The 21,087-nt window shown below is 44.8% G+C and overlaps 2 protein-coding genes across 9 annotated transcripts in view; one reads left to right on the plus strand and one right to left on the minus strand.

Annotated features, from left to right (window-relative positions):
* The window catches only part of CD247 (CD247 molecule), a 47,172-nt gene extending 41,460 nt beyond the window's left edge, over positions 1–5,712 (plus strand). Inside the window, 5 exon segments of the mRNA XM_059872181.1 lie at positions 781–864; positions 1,517–1,552; positions 2,200–2,256; positions 3,472–3,513; positions 4,217–5,712. Of these exon segments, the coding sequence (XP_059728164.1) occupies positions 781–864; positions 1,517–1,552; positions 2,200–2,256; positions 3,472–3,513; positions 4,217–4,282 (285 nt within the window). The 3' untranslated portion in view covers positions 4,283–5,712.
* A 615-nt stretch (positions 5,713–6,327) lies between these two features.
* Positions 6,328–21,087, minus strand: part of POU2F1 (POU class 2 homeobox 1) — a 112,872-nt gene continuing 98,112 nt past the window's right edge. For all 8 annotated transcript variants that reach the window (XM_059872144.1, XM_059872136.1, XM_059872125.1 and 5 more), the window contains 4 exons: positions 20,522–20,627; positions 19,758–20,103; positions 18,977–19,065; positions 6,328–17,813 (listed from right to left, as the gene is read on the minus strand). In XM_059872144.1, the coding sequence (XP_059728127.1) occupies positions 17,503–17,813; positions 18,977–19,065; positions 19,758–20,103; positions 20,522–20,627 (852 nt within the window). In that variant the 3' untranslated portion in view covers positions 6,328–17,502. The remainder of the gene's footprint in view (positions 17,814–18,976; positions 19,066–19,757; positions 20,104–20,521; positions 20,628–21,087) is intronic.

A 21,087-nucleotide genomic window follows, 5' to 3' on the forward strand; every position in this document is an offset into this window, starting at 1 on the left:
TCCATTCCCAAGTTTTCTTGTTGCCCCACAGCAAGCCTTGCTGTACCAGATCTTACCAGAGAAGTGCCTTGTCCTGTGCCCTGACCTTGGGCAGCATCTTTAGGCAGTGCAAGAGGACAGAGACAAGATCCTGCCTGAGCCTCCTCACTAAATTGCCCACTCATGGCATCATTAAACTCTAACTATTTTTGCTATGTCTAGCTGTCTTTTAATTTTTTTTTTCTCACGCTTTTGACCATAGCCACATCCTGTGATGAGTTCTGTTTAACTCTGTAATGCCTGAACACGAATGCAATTTCTTTTCAGTTTAAGTGTAGCCCATCACCTTTCAAGCAGCACTCTATCAGCTGTGTTATTTTGACCTGAAATCTCTCCTTTGCCCTTGTCCAAGGTAACCTTCTCCAGCTAAGAATTGCATTGGGTATAGAATTTCTGTAGCTCCTTGATGCAAATTTAGATGAGCAGCTCGGCAAGCAAAATGAACCTCATGGTCTTCGCTTTCCAGTGGGAGAGAAAGCATGCAAGTCAGAGTCCCTCCCTCTCATGCTCTCTACTTTTTAACTCATTTCCACTTAGGAAAGGTTCTTGATGCAACAGCATGCAGTTTGGTATCATTTCCATGGCTTAAATGTAGACGTTTTTGTTGACAGTTGCATTTAAATAGAATTTCTAGTTCAGTGATAGTCCTTGTGAGTTGAGCTGGGTTCCCTTTCTTTTCTAAGATCTATTCTTATCTCATTATCACGGTGTCCATCCAGTGCTTTCGCTCTCCCGTTTCAGAAACTATCCCGCGGGCGCAGAGACGATTACGATGTTTTGGGAGGAAAGCGAGGAGCAGACCCCGAGCTGGGCGGGAGACACCAGGTAACCTCCAGGCACATGTGCACCTCTGTCCTTTGATCTGGTGCCTCCCACGCCGTGTCACAGCGCTGCTCACACAGGCAGCCACCCCAGCGCCTTCCCGGGGAGGGAACGACGAGATTTGTGTCGTAACCGGGCGGCGCGGGGGGGCAGGAGCGAAGCTCCCCCTCCCCTTTGATCTCTGCCCCCTCGCTGGGCTGGGAGCTCGCAGCCACCCGGGGTGGGAAGTGACACCCGGGCCCGGGGCGGATGCGGAGGAGGCCCGGCAGCGGTGGGTGTTTCACAGAGCTCGCTGCGTCTGATGCCACCAAACAAGCGCCCACAAAGCAGAGCAGCAGCCAAAACAACTCTTTGTGCCGCACAGCCCATCACTTTCAAAGGAAAAGAGAGGGAAAACCTCCTGCATCAGCAGGTGACAGCTGCAGGGGGTGAGCCGAGAAGAACTAAGTTTTACCAATTGCTAAAGTGAAATTAATTTTCCCCAGAACAAGTTGTCTGAACAGAGCCTTAGGGGTGGAGGCAGGATGGACTGGAATGGGCAGGGAAAGTCCATAGAGCCGCAGCTGTGCCATGGAGCAAATGCACAAGCACATACAAGGTGGTGGGGGATGCTGGTAGTGCAATGTATGGGCAACTTCTTTCTTCTGTTTTACAGCAGAGGAGAAAGAACCCTCAGGACACTGTCTACACTGTGAGTAGAGCACTCTGGAGCAAGCAGAGAGGGAGGGATGGCTGGGAAAAGGAGGTTCTGTTTCATAGGAGACTTTCCCCCCTGCTACCCAATTTCAGCTCTGGTTCAAAACTCAGCAGCTGCTTTTCTGCTTTTCAAGACTTCTCTTCCCTTCCACCCACTTCTTTCCCCCAGACCCTGTGTTTTTGCTAGAAAATTTCTGCTCACTTTGAGTGACAGGAGAAAAACACTGGGGAGATGTGGAAAAGAACTTGGAGCAAGATACCTGCTAATGCCTAATGCTAGTGACTAAACACCCTTGATCCCATGTGATTGCTGCTGCAGTATTTCCTGGGCATGGACTCCAGCCCCTGTGCCTGCTCTTTGGCAAATAGCAGTGCATCTAAGAGGCTGCTTAGGAACCTCTTGATGGAATTGATTTGACTCTGGCTAAATGTGGTGGTCTATGCTCCAAAGCAGGAGCGTTCTCATGTCTTAACTTGGGTCTTTCTGGGTCTTTGGTACTTGAGGAATGAGCTTGTTTCCAAGACCTTTACTGCTATTGAAAGAGACACTCTTGAGTTCAGCTGCTTTTAAATGTGGCTACCCCAGGGGTGCCTTGGCTTTTCTGTTGTCACACTGACTCCTTTCCCCTTCTCTGCCTGCAGTCACTGCAGAAGGACAAGATGGGTGAGGCATACAGCGAGATTGGAATGAAGGGAGAGGTGAGTTTTACTTTCCTTCCTGGTGAAACCATGGCAACAGAAAACATTTCATCTTTTGGCCAGAAAACCCCTGATGACTGCCCTAGCTGGGGGGGCTGAGGGCATGAGATGGGTGAGAACAGCTGAAGGAAGGTCTGCTGTCAAGTGCTGCAATGGTCCAGCAGCACTGGAAGATTTTGGGGCATGTTTCTCCAGAGCAGTTTGGAGCTGCAGGTTTATGGTTTCCCCTCCCTGGGCTGCTGAGGCTGGCTGGTGTTCCAGGATCAGCAGAACAAGTGCCAGCCCCTCCTTGTGCCTGACTTCGGACAAGGAGTAGGGGAAACATCCTCCTTCCCACGGCTCTGCTCTCAAATGTTTAAGAAGGCACACATCAGTCACAGCTGAGAGAGAGTTTTTAGCTCTGTGCACAAACTGCTGGGGGAGGAGGGCTTGTGTCCAAACCAAACCATCGGGGGACACTTGTTTATGGCAAAATGAAAAATTGCTTTGACCTACACAGGTTCTATTTTATGTCAAAGTGTCATATATATATATATATATATATATATATATATATAAAACCTTTCATTTCCTTCTGACACATGAAAAAAGGGGCATTTCAAAACAAAGTTTAGTGTTGAGACATGCTGAAGCAACACCAAAATTTAATATCTTCCCTTTTTTATTCTAATGCTCCTCTGCCAGAGTCAAGCTGTGTCTGTGAGCTGTGGGGTTATGAAGTTGCACCATGTTTTTTGAATGCTTCTGTTTCTGGAGGGACGAGAACACCAAAGCCCTTGTCCCATTCCAAATATAAGATCATCTAATAGCTTGCTGCAATTTTAACTGTAACAAGCACTACTCCTTGACACATTTGTGATACAATCTAATACTAAATAACCAATGCCTACAGAAATGTTGCCAAATCTCTATACATACAGTGAATCAAAGAAATAGCAACATTCTAACAGTATGACAGGAAAATATGTCAGCAAACGAAACCAATTTGTTTTATTTCCTATCCTCTCTATTTTCTCCTTAACACGCCTTGTAGCATGTCTGGACTGGTCCAGACTTACCAGGTGCTTTCCTGTGCAGAGCAGAGTCCAGGCCGTGCACAGCTGGTACATCCTGTACACCCTCAGCACAGCATGGGGAAACTCAGGGGCTTCTTTCTTTTTGCATAATCAGGAAAGCACCCATTAATCAGTCTATGCTTGTTTTATTTTCCCAAAGCAGCAGAGGCGGCGAGGCAAAGGCAATGAAGGTCTCTACCAGGTAGGCACCACCTCCCACAGCTGCTCCCCTCACCTGTGGTTGGATATCCAATGGCACTGTTGGGGAGGCACAGAGAAGTGAAAGGCAGCTGGAAGTTTCCCAAGCAGGCACCAGGTGTCTCACTAACTCCTCACTCTTGGATGCCTCAGCTACCCCTGCTCTGGGATCCTCAACACAGGGCACAGCTGCCTTACCCAAGCAGGCTGTCAGGGAAAGGACTGGGCACCACTGGAAGGGCTCTCAGGGGATGCTTCCCAGGATTCAAAACCACCTCAGGTCCCACTGCCAACTTACCCAGAGCTGCACCAGATTTCCCTTCCAAATAGAAGTCCAGAGAACAAAGTTCATGATTTGATGTCTGTTCATTTAATTATGGATGCTCATTCTAGCATCAGTTAGCTCTTAATAATACACAACTAAAATGTAGTACTCCAAAGATCTGCAGAACCAGTTAGGATGGTTTGCTGTAGTCATATTTTCATAACCATTATTCAGAATGTACCTTGCCTTCAGGTAAGTAATAGCTATTTGCACCACACAAAGACTAAAGAATCACTCAGGAGTAAAAACCTCTGTAGGGGGAAAAAAAATCAGACTCCTGCTCCTGACTGAGCCCCTGCCATCCTGCTGCTGCCAGTCAGCCAGGAGGAAGTAAGCACTCACACTCATCCCTCACCTGTTTTTCTGGTTTTCTCTTTTCCAGGGGCTCAGTGCAGCAACCAAGGACACTTATGATGCTCTCCAAATGCAGCCTTTGCCCCCTCGCTAAGTGGGAGCCTCAGAGGGGATGGGCAACAGTGAGAGATGCCCACCTGCCTTGGGGAGGAGAGGGGGGAAAGCCTTTTTCATCCGACACAAGCACTGTGTGTTTTCTGTGTGCAAGAACCGCCTCGGGTTGGTGCACAGAATCTGGACCTGGCCTTTTCCTTCTCTTTCTCCTCCTGAATTAAGCAACTGCTTCTGCTATTAGAATGTACATATCTGTAAAGTTGTTTCCAATTATAGTGGGTATTAGGCTGATTTTTTTCTTTGGTCCGGTTTGTGTTGTGAAGACCAGACCACACCTTCTAACAAACACAGCTATTTCCATAGGTCTTCTTTGTCTTCCAGAGTATTAAGACATGGAATTACGGCTTTATTGCATTTAAACAATTTGCAAAGATGTACAGTATTTACTGTATTTACTTCTTGTAGTATTTATCTTAAGACTATTCCACCCTTTTTGCTTTAAATTTGCCTTTAAAAAACTGCTTCAGTGGAGGGCAACTTTTTTTCTTTAATTATAAAGAGTGACAGGATGTTACAGTAGTGAAGCAGAGAGGCTGAATGCCAACCTTCCAGCAGGAAGAAAATGAGCACCAATATCCAAAAAAAGATCAAGCAATGGCACTGCCACTCATCCATAAATATGAGCCAGGTAAGCTGAGTGAGAGACTTCTCTGAAGGCAGAAAAACAAAGAAAACAAGGAGATGGGTTCCCCTCTTATCACTTCCAGACAACAAACTGTACAAAAGCCAACATAAATGCAGTTTCCTACCCAGTCTCTCATGAGGCTGCCTCTAAAAGGTGCAGGTATCATTCCAAGGAGGTACCAGCTCAATAATGTCATGTGTTTTTGATGAATTAATAAAACAGTGCCACAGTCCCACGTGTGTGTAGGGAGCAGCAGTGGGAATGGCACGAGCTCCTTACCTGAGGCATTCAGCCTGTCTGCACCACCCTGCACAAGGCAGCACCGTCTCCCAGGGAAGCTGAGGAGGACAGGATTCAACAGGAGCTCCTACACACATCCAAAGGGACACTCACCTCCTGCTGCTGCAGCCTCAGTTCTGCTTGTGCCTCGCAAGGCTGCACAGGGAAGCCTGGAGGAATTCAGCATGGCCAAATCCAGCCCAGCAACATCAGGAGTGTTTCACCTCGACTCAGGAGCTGACCAAGTCATCTCACCAGTCCTCACAGAAGAAGGAGAGCTAAAGCAAGGCTGTGGGAACAAGAGCTGCTGCTCTGGGTGCTGGCCAAATGAGGTTATGTCTTCTTTCCAGGGACTGGGTGGGTTTGCAGCAGAAAAACTTGCTGAAATGGGTGCTATGCAAGTTTCAAGGCAGTTTTACTCCTTTAAGCAGTAAAACTGTACCTGCAGTAGGTGCTTGTAGCTTTTAAAGAATATTTGCAATAAATTAAAGCAAAAGAAAAGTAAACTGAGACAGAGTAATGAATGCTTCTCGCAAAAAAAACCAGTCCTAGATCCTTTACTGTTCTCTGCAGTGACAAGAAAAATTGAGAGAACTGGGTGATGACTGAGACAGCTGAGCTGAAAATTACAGTAAAGCTATGCTGCAAAGCACTCGATGCAAGAACAAAGAGTGCTGAAAACAGCTTCCTCTTTTTAAATCACCATAACTGTATCTGCAAGACGTAGAAGTCACAAGCTTTGGCAGCGTGAAATACCAACCACCAAACAATAGGAATGAAATTCTTTGGGCGGGGGGGAACCACCCTTATGCTCTTTATGTATCAATGGATACCTTGATTTCAAAAAGCATCCAATGCTGGTTTTGGGGCCACTCACCGTAGGGTTGAGCTGAGTCTCCTCTTTGCCTTCAGGAAGCGACTGAAGCTGTTTCTGCTTTGGGGAGAGGAGCTGATAAATACAGAATTAGAACAAAAGCTTCAAGCAGAGTGCATAAAACCCGGGCTCTCCTGCAGTTTGACAAGACAAAGGGCACCAGATCAATCTTCTGGCCCGGTCTGATGCATAGGGAAAGGGGAATCAGCCTCCCCTGACACATTTAAAAACTACAAACAAGCGCATACATGTTAAAACACTTGGAAAATGGTTTAATGATGTTTACAACAGAAATGAACTGTACAATTACAGTAAGTTTAATATATATAAAAAATTACAGCAGACAAATGCATCTACACAAAATCTACCCTTTCATTCTGATTTACTGTAATCTACACAATCTCTCAATGCCTACAGCTATCTGTAGGCAACCACTGGGAAAATAATAATAATAATAATATAATAATAATAAAGGACATCTTTAAAGAGACAGCATTTCGCCTTCCTCCTCACCCTTAGTGTGATCAGCAAGGTTTTGAAATGTGTGGGACTCTCACATTTCAGTCTCCAGAAAAGCTTGGGTTGCGTTTGGGTAGGGTACTCCCGCAATGGCCCTTGATTTCAAGTGTTCTGCTGACCTCAAGTGTATAAATGCAGTGTATGAGGAAGGCCAAGGGAAAAAAAAACCTCCCAGCCAGTGTAAGCAGGCAGTTGCACAGAGCAGTGAAACCATTAGGACCAAAAACTTGTCTTATTTAGAAAAAAAAGCAAAAAGGGACTGCCCAGACACTACAGACATTCACAAATCCTCATTTCTTTGAAAATTATGATCAGATTTAGAAGAAAGGGCTTGGTTTTCCACTCCCAATTCTTCATACAAAGGGGTAGTTTTCAAACTAACACTGTAAATACGTTTTTAAAACAAAATTTAAGCTAATTCCTCTTTGGCCCACCCCTTAAAAACAGTGAAACCCCCTTTGCACTGAGAAAGAAGCTCAGGTCAGTGGGGAAACCAAAAGAACATGCTGTCTCTTTAAAAAGAAAGAAAGAATCCCAGTTGGGAGCGGCCGTCAGTGAAAATGCAATCCAAATTGGCGGTCTGGTGGAAATTCCTCACGGAATATTATGTACAGTTTAAAAACCCTTTGTAGTTGGTTTTTCTTTTATTATTATTTATGAACACCTAGGCAGTGAAAACCGTTATGTTAATACATACATAGACACACCCAAAACATACAAAAATACTATTATTTCAAACTACTAAGAATAGGACAAGTTCAGTTATCTCCATGCTATGACTTTAAGAGCATTACACTGAAACAAACAAGAATTTAAACGACAATTTTTTAATATCCCAGAAATATACCAAAATATACATCTAAGCTTTGGAATTACTGAGGTTAGACTAATGCAAGTGCTGGGTAATCGTACTTAATACACAAGTCTAAGGTTCTGCAGGAAAGAAATTATCTTTGGTATCTGCATCAGGCTAATAATATTAACATTTGGATTTTGCTTTGGGATAGAGCTTGTCTGACCCTAGAACCAAACACCCCCCAATCAACTGAGATTAAAAAGATCCATGTAAAAAGTTCCTCCATTTGCAATCCCCCCCCAAAAGTTAAAAAGTCACAGGCATCTACCTAGCATAAAAGGTTGAGAAATACAATGCATAGTTGCACAGTGGTGCTGCAAAAATAAAAGAAATCTAGAAAAAAGGAACTAGAGGAGAAATGAAAAGCTGCTTCTTCTTCTTTCAGGGATTTCTCACAACAGGACAGCCTCTTCCAAGCAGTGAAGGGGGGGAAGCTCAGAAGTGCACCTCAGCGTGTATTAATCAACATCACCCAGCCCCCAGAGGGTTAAAGCACCCAGCAGAGCAGCCAATCCTGCACCCAAGTCTTCAGCTCCTCAACCCACCTGCGAAGCCCCGGCCTCCCTTCCCAGCGCCTGTGCCCCAGATCTCACCCTGGGGCCGGGAGCTGCTGCCCGGGGCGTTCTGGAGCCCAGGGCCGAACCTCGCCCGGCCAGCCCAGGCCAGGCCGGCCTCACAGGTGGGCTTGGTGCTGAAGACGCCCTTTGTCTTTGGTTTGTTTGTTTGTTTTGAGTTTATACAATCATTAGGAAATCTTTGGTTTTGGCTGGAAATTTTAAAAGAACAAAACAAAACAAAGAAACCGCCCCCTCCCGACTTATAGCAGCCACCGTGACCTGACAAAGCTTCTCTTTCCCATGGGGGTAGGGGAACTACATTCAAATAAAGATGGACCGGGTTAAGGATGCAGCTTCTGGCCAGGTTGGGGAGTGGGGAAGGGATACAGGATTGTCAAATAATAAAGAAGAAAATTAAGTATTTGGAGGTTTCTATTTTTTTCTTTTTTTTTTTTTTTTTTTTGGTCATGTTAAAAAGTGAGTAGCATGTATGCAGCACTGGGCTGAGAGCGCCTCCTGGCCCTGGAGCTCAGCGTGGCTCTGGGGTGGGAAAAGGCAGCGTGGGTGGCCCTTTTCCATGGAGAGTGGAGGGGAGGGGGTGGATATTCACAGACTAATATCAAGAGGACCCCTTGTAACCAAAGGAAATAAGATAAGATTGCAATTTGCCCTCACTTTGCAGTAGCTTTTAAGCAGCGACATTCAGAGGCGTTAGGGGGTCACTCCCCAGGTTGCAGGTCACGGGGTGCTATAGGCCAGAGTTCAGTGTTAATCAAAGGAGGGAGGGCAGACTTGGCAACTCTGTGGGGTTTGGAGAAAGTTAAAGCAAGTTACTCAGTTACGAGTTAGAAATGAGGTATACGACAGCTCCTGTACCTGTGGCGGATAAACACCCCACACCTACTCACACCTAGCCTTAGATACTACCACAGAGGAAGGAAATGGAACAACGGCACTGGCGGGGACGCAGGAGCTCCTGCCCGGGCCCTGCGCACGGAGCGCCGGCACTCGGGGGGCGCACGGGGGGCACTCGGGGCCGGAGCTGCTCCAGCCCTGCCCGAGCCGCAGCGCTGCCTTCCCTTCCCCGCGCTGCGGGGAGGCGCGGCCCCGCTCCCTGGGAACTCGCCGGGAGCAGCCCTGAGCTCCAAGTCTTTCTCTTTGCGTTTTCCCCTCGGACTCGCTCGGGCGCAGGGAGCACCGGGGTCACAGAGGCCGACACATGGAGAGTGAATGGGGGAAGAACTAAAGGTTTTGTCTTAACTGCCTTGTTCTCGGGACACTGTCACGGGTGCTCTTGTTCCTAAATCATTTCTCAAGGGGGTTGTGCGATCTCGACTAGTTGCCCCTTGGCATGCCATTCCCCCAAGGTCTTAGGATTCCTACTGTTAAATATCTCAGGGTTTTATAGCACCGCAACGTGCCGGCTTGGAACGCACACGAAGTTATGACATTCAGGGAAAAGGGCTTCCGTAGCTGCTGCCACAGAATTCCCTAAAGGCAGTGTGAATCCTGAAGTGGGGCCTACAACAGATAAGACAATTTTGGGAGGGAAGGGGAAGCTAACGTGATAAATTAAGTAACTTACGGTATTATGTAAAGCTCTGCCAGAGAATATTCCCCAGCAGACCGGCACAGTTTAAAGACAGATCAGCATTTTGGTCTGAGCTACTTGACAATGTCCTATTTGGTAGAGAGATGAAATAAGGCAGAGGGGGTATGTTCCAGTTCTGGGGCTGAGCCTCAGCAGCACTAAGGAACGCCAAAGGTATCATCTTCCCTCGCCTCCCACAAGCTGTTTCATTTCCTTCCTCAGATTTGTTTTCCATAAAGCACACCTTGTTTTCCACTTCTTTTGTTCCAAGTGCTCTTTTCTTTGAGAAGTCATTTCTTCAATATCCCTATTACCTATCTATAAATCTAACTAGCTCTTTGAAAAGTCACACAATATTAATACCACTTTTACATAATGTCAGAACAACAATTCTATTAGTAAAGCTTTCAGTGAAGTTCTGCAACCCGATTGGTGTCCGGAGGAAGAGTAGCTGGACAACCCGCTCTCCCCCTTCCTCCCTCCCTTTCTTCACAAGAGCTCACCAAGTTCACTGATAAAACAGCTCAGCCCAATAGCACGATACATGAACATGTACAAGGCTACTTTGGGGAGCAAAGAAAGGAGTCTTCAAGGTCCCTCCCTTAAGAGAAAGACCATCTGCAAAAGCTGTTGAACAGACTCTGACCTTGGACTACACTGCTTCCACATTTGAAGGAAAGAAACAGTTTTCCCTGACTGTATCCCAACATCAGCCTAAGACCTGCAGCACTGGGCAAACCCCAGACACCGTTTGTCTTCACAGAGCCGATGCAACTCCATGCAGAAAAGGTGGGAGTACCCGCAAGAGATGAGGTCCTTAGAGGAAGGGACACCGACCCAAAGCTCAAAAAACCCCCACCCAGCTTTTCCTCTTACCCGCTCTGAGAACAGCAGAGCTGACAACTTATCAGTGCCTTTGGTTCCCTACGAGGCCACTGGGAATTCTCCCTCCCCAGTGGAGTCGAGCTCCTTTAGAAACCCAGCTCTCACTCCCCGCGCGCAGCCGGCGCGGCTGGCGCTCACACGCACTCGCACACACACCCACCCACGCACACCCTGCCCTCTTCCCCCGCTCCAGCAGCCTCAGGGGAAACGGGCAGGGAGCCTTGGAGCCCACACGGAGCTGGCTGCAACACCCTCCCAAGGCAAGAACCACTCGCTCTTCTGCTACTGCCACCGCACCACCGAGACATCGGCCAGGAGAACGACCTGGTCCCTCGCCAACAACACCTCAAAGCTCCTCTCCCACAACCGTCTCACAGTATTTCAACCCTTTCAGGCAGACCAGCCAGGTGTTAGGAGTAGGTTAGCTTTCACCTCTCTCAGTTTGGTTTTTTCTTTCATAGTTTTTGGTCTAGACAGGATTAGCATTGCTATTAGAAAAGGAAGTGTTTAAAAAGTTTTCCACCTATTATCAAGCACTACAAGCCCTACATTCAGTAACAAGACAAGGGGGATAAAAGGAACCTGTTTCACTTTTGCTCTCCCAGATAGATTAAGATGCGACAACCATTCTTGTCCCTCCCTGGAGTTAAACACAGCGGACCCAGTTCAGCTCTGGAGCAACTCAACACAACCGAAACGGATTTCCAGCCCCGAGGTCGATCCCAGCCCAGTACAGCCATCTCTCCCCCAAGCCTCCTTGATATTTGTTGCCTCATCTTCAGATCCCAGCGAGGGGCAAGGAAAGGCCGAGACGGAGAGAAGTGTGCGCACACTCGAAAGGACCCTGAACAGCAACCCCATCAGTAACCTGCATGTCACCACGTGCTGTGCTGCAGATTAGACCACAGATAAACCAACCAAACAACAATCCCAAACCCAGGAGCGACAAAATGTTTCCTTTGGCAAGACAGATACAAGGAAAAAAATTTATGAGCAAACATTTTCCTTCTAACACAGTCAAACCCCCTTCTCTGCCCCCAACATCCACCCACCCCCACCCAACCCTATAAAGTTGTAACCTATAAACAGGATCTCAAATACATACAGCATAATCATGTTTATCAATCATAATAAACCATCAGTTCAACTAAACTCTACAGCTAGAATTATCTCCACTATTTATAAAGTTTGCTTTTCTCTTCTGATTTTTTCAGTTTAAAACCAGTTCTGCGACAATGCTAAGCTATGCTGAGGTATTTTATGAAGGTGCCAGAAGCCAGCTGCTACCCACAAGTATTGTTCTCAGAGCTGTATGGTGCTACCTTTCGCTGAGGGAAGAGGGGGAAGGAGCAAGGAGGGAAAGAGGCAGAGGGACGGAGACAGGGAGGGAGAAAGGGGGCCCAGATTATTCCAGTTATGGACGGTTCTTAGCAGGGCATCACTGATGGACCTAAAAGGAGCCCTGAGACAAAGCTCAGTAGCTGCTTCATGTTCAGGAATTTGGTCAGAAAAGAAGTACCTGATACGTTCTACATGCTGACCTTATTTGTCTACGTGAGTAAAAGATGTCTTTTCTCCCACAGTTAAACTATTTGTCATTTCAGTGCAATCTCCCTAACGCCCGCCTAACAGCATCCCAACAGGGGTAAAAATTCAGAGCATGTCCCCACTTGGAGTATCCTGGAAGAAGTGGCAGACAGATCAAATGCAGATAGATAAGTTGAAAAAAATCAAGGGGTTTTTTTGTGCATTACTGTGTCCATGTGTGAAGATATGCAAATAGAGGAATTGCTTTTCATCGTTCCAAAAGCACTGAAACTCCTTGCACTGACACAGAGGGAACCAGGTACCACTCACAATGTGGAGACAAAGATATGAGCATCGTAAGAAACTGTGAATTGTGAACCAACAGCTTTTTGACAAAATCTTTCCTGTCAAATATCTTTAAAATATTTTAGGGGACTCCCCTCTGGAAAGAAGAGAGAAACTCAAAAGCAGCAACAAGAAATTTAATGAGTGAGAACGGCAGAACTTGTGCAAGGTAGGTATCTTGAATTCTATATTGCTTTAGTACTTTGGGAGGGAGAGGGCAGATGTCATGCTTGCAAAAATAAAAAGGGATTTGAGTCGGCTGTGTGAGAACTGACAACCATAAATGCAGTGGGGAGCAGCAGGCCAGCTTATTCCTTTGGTAATACTCCACCCTAGGCAACATCCAACAGGGACAGACAGGCCCTGCTGGGCTACAGGGTATGGAGAAACAGCATTTATCCATTTCAGGCAGAACAGGAAAAGGGAATAGTGACTCTTTGTAAAGTTAATGTGGCAATAAAAACATCTACATTTTAAACTTCCAGTTTAAAACCAAGTATCATTGAAAGTTTGGACCATGCATTATTTTATCTGCCCTAAAACACTCTAATGATCATGAGAAGCCACCTGTCTCTTTAAGATATTTTGTATCTTTATATATTTCTTTATCTAAGAAAATATTAATTAATATTTAAGGTAAATTAGATGTTCCTTTGGTTTAGTATCTGTGGTATGGCTCCAGCTGTAATGGCTGTGCTGCTCCATTTGCAACAACAACAAAAAAAGAGGGAATTCCCACTTTAAGGAACGCTGCTTTGCAGGAATGTGCAGAGAGTTAAGGAATTAACTCTCATGTGTCCTTCACTAACTCAACTGCAGAAATGTGTCAAAGCACCCCGTGTGAGGCTTACAGAGGTGGCACTGGAACATTAGGTCACAGTTCTAGGAGATGTCACATCCACACCACCTCAGAGTGATTGATAAAAACATACTTCAACTAACAGGTGTTGTACAGCAACTCAGAAACAAAATTAATGCTCTGTAGGAAATCTAAGCAGATGTAACAATTGTAAGCAGCCACATCTGTGTGTACTTTCTTTGGGCTGTTCGTGAATCCTTCCACGGTGACTGTGGAGAGTGGGTTCTAAGGAGACCAAGTGTGCTAAAGCAAAACATGTTTTTCTTAAGATCAGAAAAAAATGTCATCACCAAGCTACAAGACCAACTCCTGAAGCCATTCTCTAAATTGTTTTTGACCTTCCGGGCATATCTGCATTTGTTTTCCTGGAAATCTCTTGCTTTTTGAACTATCCCTGTCTGCAGGGAGAGCTTTTCACCTTATCTTTTCTTGCCTGGGTACTGTGACATGCTTGCAACTATGAAAAGCAACCCCCTCACCTTTAAATACAGAGACATGGAAGTCTGAAAAAGAGATGCTATTATCCTTTTCCAACACACCACCAAACTTCCTGTGATCATATTTACTGGGTCTGTACACAATTGTTATTGTTTTCAGATGCATCAATTTCTGCTGCCAGCACAACAATGATTTAAAAAAGAAACTTCTGCTAAATTCTGGTACATGATCTCGTATTCTTTTCTTTCTCTGAAGGAGCACATGCACTCTAACTTGGCAGATATACACCTGCTGCCAGTCTGATTTCTGTCTTTCACCTAAACACTGGAGGTAGCCAGCATCAATGAGGAAAAACACCAACAGGGATGAAAGGTAGGCTCCAGGAACAACAGCCAGTTTTAGGGGGGTGCCACAGGGATGTTTTAGGGGACAATGAATCAGAGCACACTGGCAATGGATGCCATAGGATATGTGCTGTTCGGGTATTATGTCAGTTTCTGCAAACAAAACCAAGCTTTTCTGGATATGTGGCTACTCTGAGTTTCCAGCTTCTCTCAGAAAAAAACTTGCTAAGAAATTCCCTGGAATCTGGGCCCCAGATGGGGTGATGGGGTAGAGAAGAGGAGGGTAAAGAAAGGGGTATAAGGTGCTCACACCAAAGCCATGTGACCAATGCAAAGGTAGTCAGGAAAAAAAGCAGATTTTTATAATAAATAAACCATCCAAGCTGCATTAGTGTTCCAGATATGTACTCAACAAGACCCTCTCCCAACCACAAACCAGCAAGAATGGGACATGAAAACTCATTCAGACAGCTAATGGCACAGTCTCCTGGAACTGTGGAGAGAGGATTTTCCACTGATTTAAGGCCCACCTTTCTTTGTGTTTCCTAGATATCTGCAAGGACCACACCCCCCACCCCACCACAAAACCCTTGGGAGGAGGGGATCCATTGGACACGAGCCCGGTGGTCTCCCCCTCTAACAAAAAAAGCTTCCTGATAAATTGTACTTTTGCACAGGTGTGAAAGTAAGCAGGGACTTTCAGAGTCAGGAACAAACGCTACAGCTGCGGTTTTCCCCATCCTCTTACTTCACTCAAAACAAGTCCAAGGACTTGCATTCCTTTGGTAGAAACTATAGACTGTGCTGTGGCCTCCAGACCAGCACAGTGGGTACCAGCATCTTCTCTTCTACTTTTTCCCTACCTCCCTGAAGCTCACTCAGCTGTACCTGTTGCTGCTCTGAAGCTTTTACTGTGGGCCATTGCCACTTTTGCAGTATTATTCACAGCCCTAAAAGTCTCCTGCACAGCCTGAAGACGTAGAGACATATCAAAAATACAGAGATTCATCCATACTGGGGGGAATAAAGGTGGGACCTCTTGGATAACAATCCTCTGACATTGCCATTCTATTTACACATCAAATAAAAGAAAACAAATTAAAATCAAGTTAAGAGTCTGCCCCAAGGATAACACAAATTACCAACCAAAAAAAAAAAAAGATTAAAAACAAGCAGCAACTTTTATATAAAATTAATAAAAACAAAAGACAAATGAAAAAGAAATTGTCAGTAGCATCTATCGCCTCTCTGCATCTGAACTGCACTTACACAAACTAGTCCATTAGTACAGCAGCTTGCTAGAAATTGACTTTGGTTCAAGCTTAGTTTTAAAAAAATAAAACATAAAAAAATCAAAAACACATAAGAAACGGTGGACGGACATTTGTTAGTTTCCCTGCTTGCAGTTCACTAGTTTTGAAGTTTTAGGGGTAATTGGTTTAAATATCAGTAAAACAGGAAGGTGGAGAGTTAGAGATGAACAGAGCAAAACCATGGTGGTGGGGGGAGAGATAAGGGGTTCTGCCACTCGAGTGCAAACACAACTCCCACATGCTCAGGCCACAGACCAAAGCATGTGTAGAGCTTAAAGTTGCTGCCTTCTGGATCTTGGATGAGAAGCTCCAGGATCCCCCTGAATCATCAACAAAACGAACATAGCCGCATCAGCTCATTATTTTAGGACACTCTGGTGACAAAAGAAAAGGGGATGGGTGGGAAAGGAACTCTTCTAATACCCTCACTAGCTAAAAGTAATTTAGTTTTATACACATGGCAGAAACCTTTAAATCCATCAGGAATGGAAAGTTTAACGTGAACTGCATTGCAGTGATCCAGTCTTCTCTCTTTAAAATATCTTTTCTCTTTTTTGGTTCAGATACTGGATTGTGTAGTTAAGAATATACAGACCTAACTTCTGTACAGTTCATTACTCCTTCCTCATCCACAAAAATATCCTTTGCTCCACAGATCAGAATCACCCTTAAAAAGTGAGTTGCAGTGCCAGGCCAGCCCCGGGTGCTGGCCAGAGGCGCCGATTGCCGCGCTCACCCCGCGAACGGCCCTGCAGCTCAGATACCACACAAGATCAGCCCGGGTGTGCAAAGCCCCCAGAGTGGCTCCGTTGTGTTGGCATTAACAATGGCACCTTCTGTTCCCACAGTCCTGGCTCCTGTCTTCTGCAGCCAGAAGCACTTTTTGTTTTACTAGGAAGCTCTTCTAAATAGTGTTGGAAGCATCAGAAAAGGAATATTGCTATGAATGGGGAGAATGTGACCTTCTGAAATCCGGTACCAACTCACCTAGAGGGTATCTAAGACTCTAGATGCTGCTTTACATGCTGCCAATTAGCCTGGGTCATGATGTTTTTTAAATATTTGTGTGTGCTTTTGCACAGCAAAACGAAATCTATGGAACAGAAGAGCCATCAGTATTGTCACACAATCCACACTCGGGAGGTCACATCCCGCTCTCTGAAGTAAAAGGAACCAAGCACACGAAGCTAAGAGCAGAATTTGGCTGTTTTGTCTGAATATTTGAGAGGAGAAGAATAGCAGTTTGGAGCAAATTCCTACCTCTGCTAACAAAGCAGAGACCAGCCTGGAAGTTTGCACACAATGATCTCTGCTGCTGCACTGAGCTTCCTGCACAAATAACATAAATTCTTCTGACCCCTACAAGTAGGCATTAGACAAATTCAAGGATGAGGAAACTGTTTAGAACATTTCCAGAAGATTAGGTTAGAAAGTCTATTTGTGCTCCATTCTTCCTCTCCACCCCCCCACCCTCCCCCCATGGTGTGGGAGCTCGCTGAAAATAATCCAGGAGCAAAAGACAAACGCGTCCAAACTATATATATAAAAATAATAATAATAATAATCATAATAATAATAATAGAGATACACCAGTAATACAGGCCTGCCTAAATTGTACCAGTTAAGAAAGGAACCCCCAACATGATTGATACGATTATAAACACCTTGTATGACATAATGGCCTGTACAACAGACCTATAAAATGATAATTAAAAAAGAAAGATATTTAGACCAAAAAAACCAGGAAATCCCCTTCCTATGTTTGAACTGATAACCCACCTTAACTTGTCATTGTGACTGCTGGAAATGATAAGTAGTCCTTTCACTTTTTTTGTGTTTTTGTGGTTTTTAGAATTTTTGTGGTTTTTTTTTTTTTTTTTTTTTTTTTTACATTTTTGGTTAGAAAGTTCTCCGATCCATGAAGCGATCCTGAAAAGACAGTGTTTATTATAAAATTAGGCAAATGTCTGTCCCAGCTTTAAATCCTTCCTGTTTTGCTTTTGTTTTTTTTCCTACTTTTTTTTTGGGTTTTTTTTTGTTTTGTTTTTTTAAATATTTTTCCTTCTCTCTCTCTTGTCCCCAGCAACACGGTGAGAGGATGCCCATGGCATTTTCAGTCCATCGACCGGGCTGGCAGCCGATCCCAGCGCACAGTGACCCAGGCTGCTGGAGCAGAGCCCAGCCCGGCTCACTGTGCCTTGGAGGCAGTAGTGGTGGTGGATGTGGCCCCGCTGGCAGAGGCCACTGTGAGGAGAGAGTTCTGGATGGACTCGGCTGAGGTGGAGGTGGCGTGAAGGCTGGCGACTGGTCCAGAGGCCCCTGCGGAGGCTGCAGCTGCAGAGACCAAGCTAACTGGGTTGCTGGTGAGCAGAGAAAGGTTCTGAGGGTTCAGGAACAGAGGGGCAGTGACGATGTTAGGGGTACCTCCAGCATTGGCAAACACCAAGTTTCCAGTTGCATCCAGTGATGTTATTGGAAGAGAGCCACCGGATGCAAGAGCTAAAAATAGGGAAAGTTGAGCAGGGAGGAGATAACATTAGCAGTAAGCAACAATGCAAAATGTGCCTAAAAGCAAGGGGTCTCTGCATTTGCCTTTCTCTGATAGGTGTGCTCTCTAAATCGCTTGTTTGGGTTTTTTTTCCAAATAACCATCGGACAAGATCTTGCAGATACTAAAACGCATCTTTCATTTGCTGCTAAACTAATTCCACTGTGCCTTTCTTCAGCTCTTTTAGCACAATACTGGTCTGTGTTTTCTGCCACAGAGAGCCTGTGCATCCAGGCAACTTGCACTGGGCAGGGTAGAGATGAGGGCTCACGTGAAATGACAGCCATCACAAGATGGAGAAGGTCATGTAACCTTGAGCGTAACATTTTAAATGTTGACATATAACCAACCACTGTTACAACTTACTCTCACGGGTCTACAGTGTTCAGTCTGCCTTAGATTATGATCTCCTAAATTTATCTGTGACACTTTATGAAATGGTTCTTTCTTGCAACCTAGAAACAAGATTTGTTCAGCTAGTTTAGAGGATATTTGAACACACAGGTTTTACCTAGCTCTTCAGACACTTGTACCACCCAGTTTTTACGGGTGGCAAACTATGAACAACTCTTGCTGAAGCCATTGGTAACTTCTGGCTTTGTGCTACTTCCAAACAAATAAATATCTACTCTTCTGAATGTGGATTTATGTATTTCTAGTTCTATGTAAAGATTTTAGGAGGCAGGATGTTTCTTTTCTAATACATATGAAGACATGAATTCAGGATCAAGACTAGCTCAGAACTGCCCTTCCAAGAGACCTCAGAATGGTGCAAGTCTGCTCAAGCAGACTACAGAAGAGCTATAAAAAGCAAATCTCTAACCTGCTAAAGATACAGGCCAATGAGGCAAGGACAACTAAATAAATTCCAGATTATATTCAGTATCTTAAATGCCTCCTTTAAATCATACACAGCTCTGATTCCCTATCTGAAGTTGTACCTGCTCCTATCTCTGTGACCCACAAAATGTATTTGCACATTTAATTTTGTAAAGCCTTTACTCCTACACAATTTATGCCCAGTGCTGAGGAGTCAGTGCTCTCTGGTAGACTAAACCAGAGCACATAAACTGAAGTTGTGTGATGGAGATGCATTAAAAGGAACACTACTGACCTTGAATAGTTGCCAGTGTACTGTTGCTCATCAGGGCCGGGCTGAGAGCACCACCTAATGTCCCTGGATTGAGACTGAGTAAGGCACCTCTGCAGCAAGATCATGGAAGAAGTGAGAAAGAGAATGAGTGTTACTTTTAAAAAAAGGTTGTCACTGTTAAAAGTACACCATCATATTTTTAAAAACAGGGGAAGGGCAAGGAGTGAGGAAAAACCAGAGATCAAGGGCTATTTTTAGATTATTTTACTTTTAACTCCATGAGGGGTTCATGACATGCCTGCAGTACAAGCACTGTAAATACATGACTTGCATTGATTGTTGGTGTAAAATATTCTTGTAAAGTATTTTGGGAAAACTGTTAGAAAACTATCATCGTCTCCCAAATGCAGATAAGAAATATGTAAATCAAAAGGAATTAAAGAAACTACTGTCTGAGCAACATTTCTAAAACTATATATTCAACAATACATCATTTTGCATTTTTGAGAATTTTTTACAATTAATAGGACAGATTCTATGGTTCAGTGGTAAGTTGCAGTTTTTAAATCAAGCTCTGCAGTGGGATGAATGATTTATCAAACAACATCACTGCAACACAGCTTTTTCACCTTTAAAATGAACACGGTATTTGTGTACTATAATGGGAATGTCCATTGCCATCTATGAGTAAACCTTCAGAATCTGAGATAAATGACAGCGATACATAAAAGCAATTTATCCCAAGAATTTTCCTTCACTCTTCGTCACCTCACCTAAAAGGGTGTGCAAAATGGATCCTTACCCAGCTGCAAACTGCGAGGATGCCATCAAGCCTGGGTTTAGTCCTGCTGCAGCAGCCATGGCAGCAAGACTTGCATTTGCAGGCAACTGTGCAGCTCCTTGTAACGCGGCCGCTGCCGCCGTTTGCAACCCTGATGCCGTTACCATCACCTGGCTGGTCCCGAGAGGGGAGGACAAGGGGGTGGAGGTTGTCTGTGTTGTGCTGGTCTCACTGGCACTGGAGGCCTCTGAAGTGGAGGCTGAGGCAGAAGGGGAAGGGCTCGGGGAGGGTGATGTCACTGCTGAAGAAGATGGAGGTGCTGTTGAAATCACTGTTGCCGTGTTGTTGGAGGTGGTTTCTGTTGTGCCTGGAAGAATGGTTCTGGTCAGATCAGTACAAAACACGGATACCAGACAACAGAAACCCCTGCCCACCTGATCTCAGCTGCATGTCAGGCTGAAAGGGGCACAAGCACACATTTCTGTAGTACTGAGAAACACCAAGAGTTCAAATGAAAAAATGAAATTATGCTTCCCAATGCGGGGGCTGAGGAGCTCCAGAAGCCAGCAATGAAATACAGTATATTTTGTTTCAGCCCCACCTGTGATTTTATTCCTGGAAAAGTCAACTCAGTGGTCACAAAAACTGAAGCTTCTTAGTGCAGCAGCAAGGAAGGATGACAGGAATGTCCTGGGATACCAGTGACCAATAGCGAATGACTCTTAAGAATTCAAAAGGGACAAACGGTAGGGGTTGATGTGGTGGCAGCAGAGATCAGCCCTTACCTGTGACTGACAGACTGGTGACAGCAGGACTGGCCAGAGGGAGCACGGGGTTGACAGTCAGGGTTGTAGCTGCACTGCTAGTCACAAGGCTTGGCGTGGTTGCCACCTGGAGGTCAAAAACGAATAAAACTGCTCAGCTGCTCAAAGACAGAGTTACACACTAGACCTGGACTGCATTCTTTCCACCCTCAGCTGAGGAAGTTATCAGCGAAAAACACTGCATATAAACTATTTTTTTTTGTAATTTGGTTACTTTATCATTCAATGAAACAATCATACATCTTCTCTAATTACCAGCAATATCTTTATTCCTAATAATTCAGTATTTGAAAGGAGATACACCCCATCCATATTGTCTCAAGACTGCAAGTTAGCCCTCTCTGCCACCTCACAAAGACAGCAGCTTGTTTTAATAGAGACACTCTTACAGACAGAGTTACAAAATATATTATTTCTACTTTTCTTTTTCTTGTTTAAACATCTTTTCAGCTCCAAATCTCTTTTTCTGATAAAATTATGTAATTGCCCCAGCATTAACAAAGGTATTTAGATTAATGTGTTTATAT

This window comes from Haemorhous mexicanus, chromosome 2 (genome assembly GCF_027477595.1).
Source record: "Haemorhous mexicanus isolate bHaeMex1 chromosome 2, bHaeMex1.pri, whole genome shotgun sequence".
Lineage (NCBI taxonomy): Eukaryota > Metazoa > Chordata > Aves > Passeriformes > Fringillidae > Haemorhous > Haemorhous mexicanus.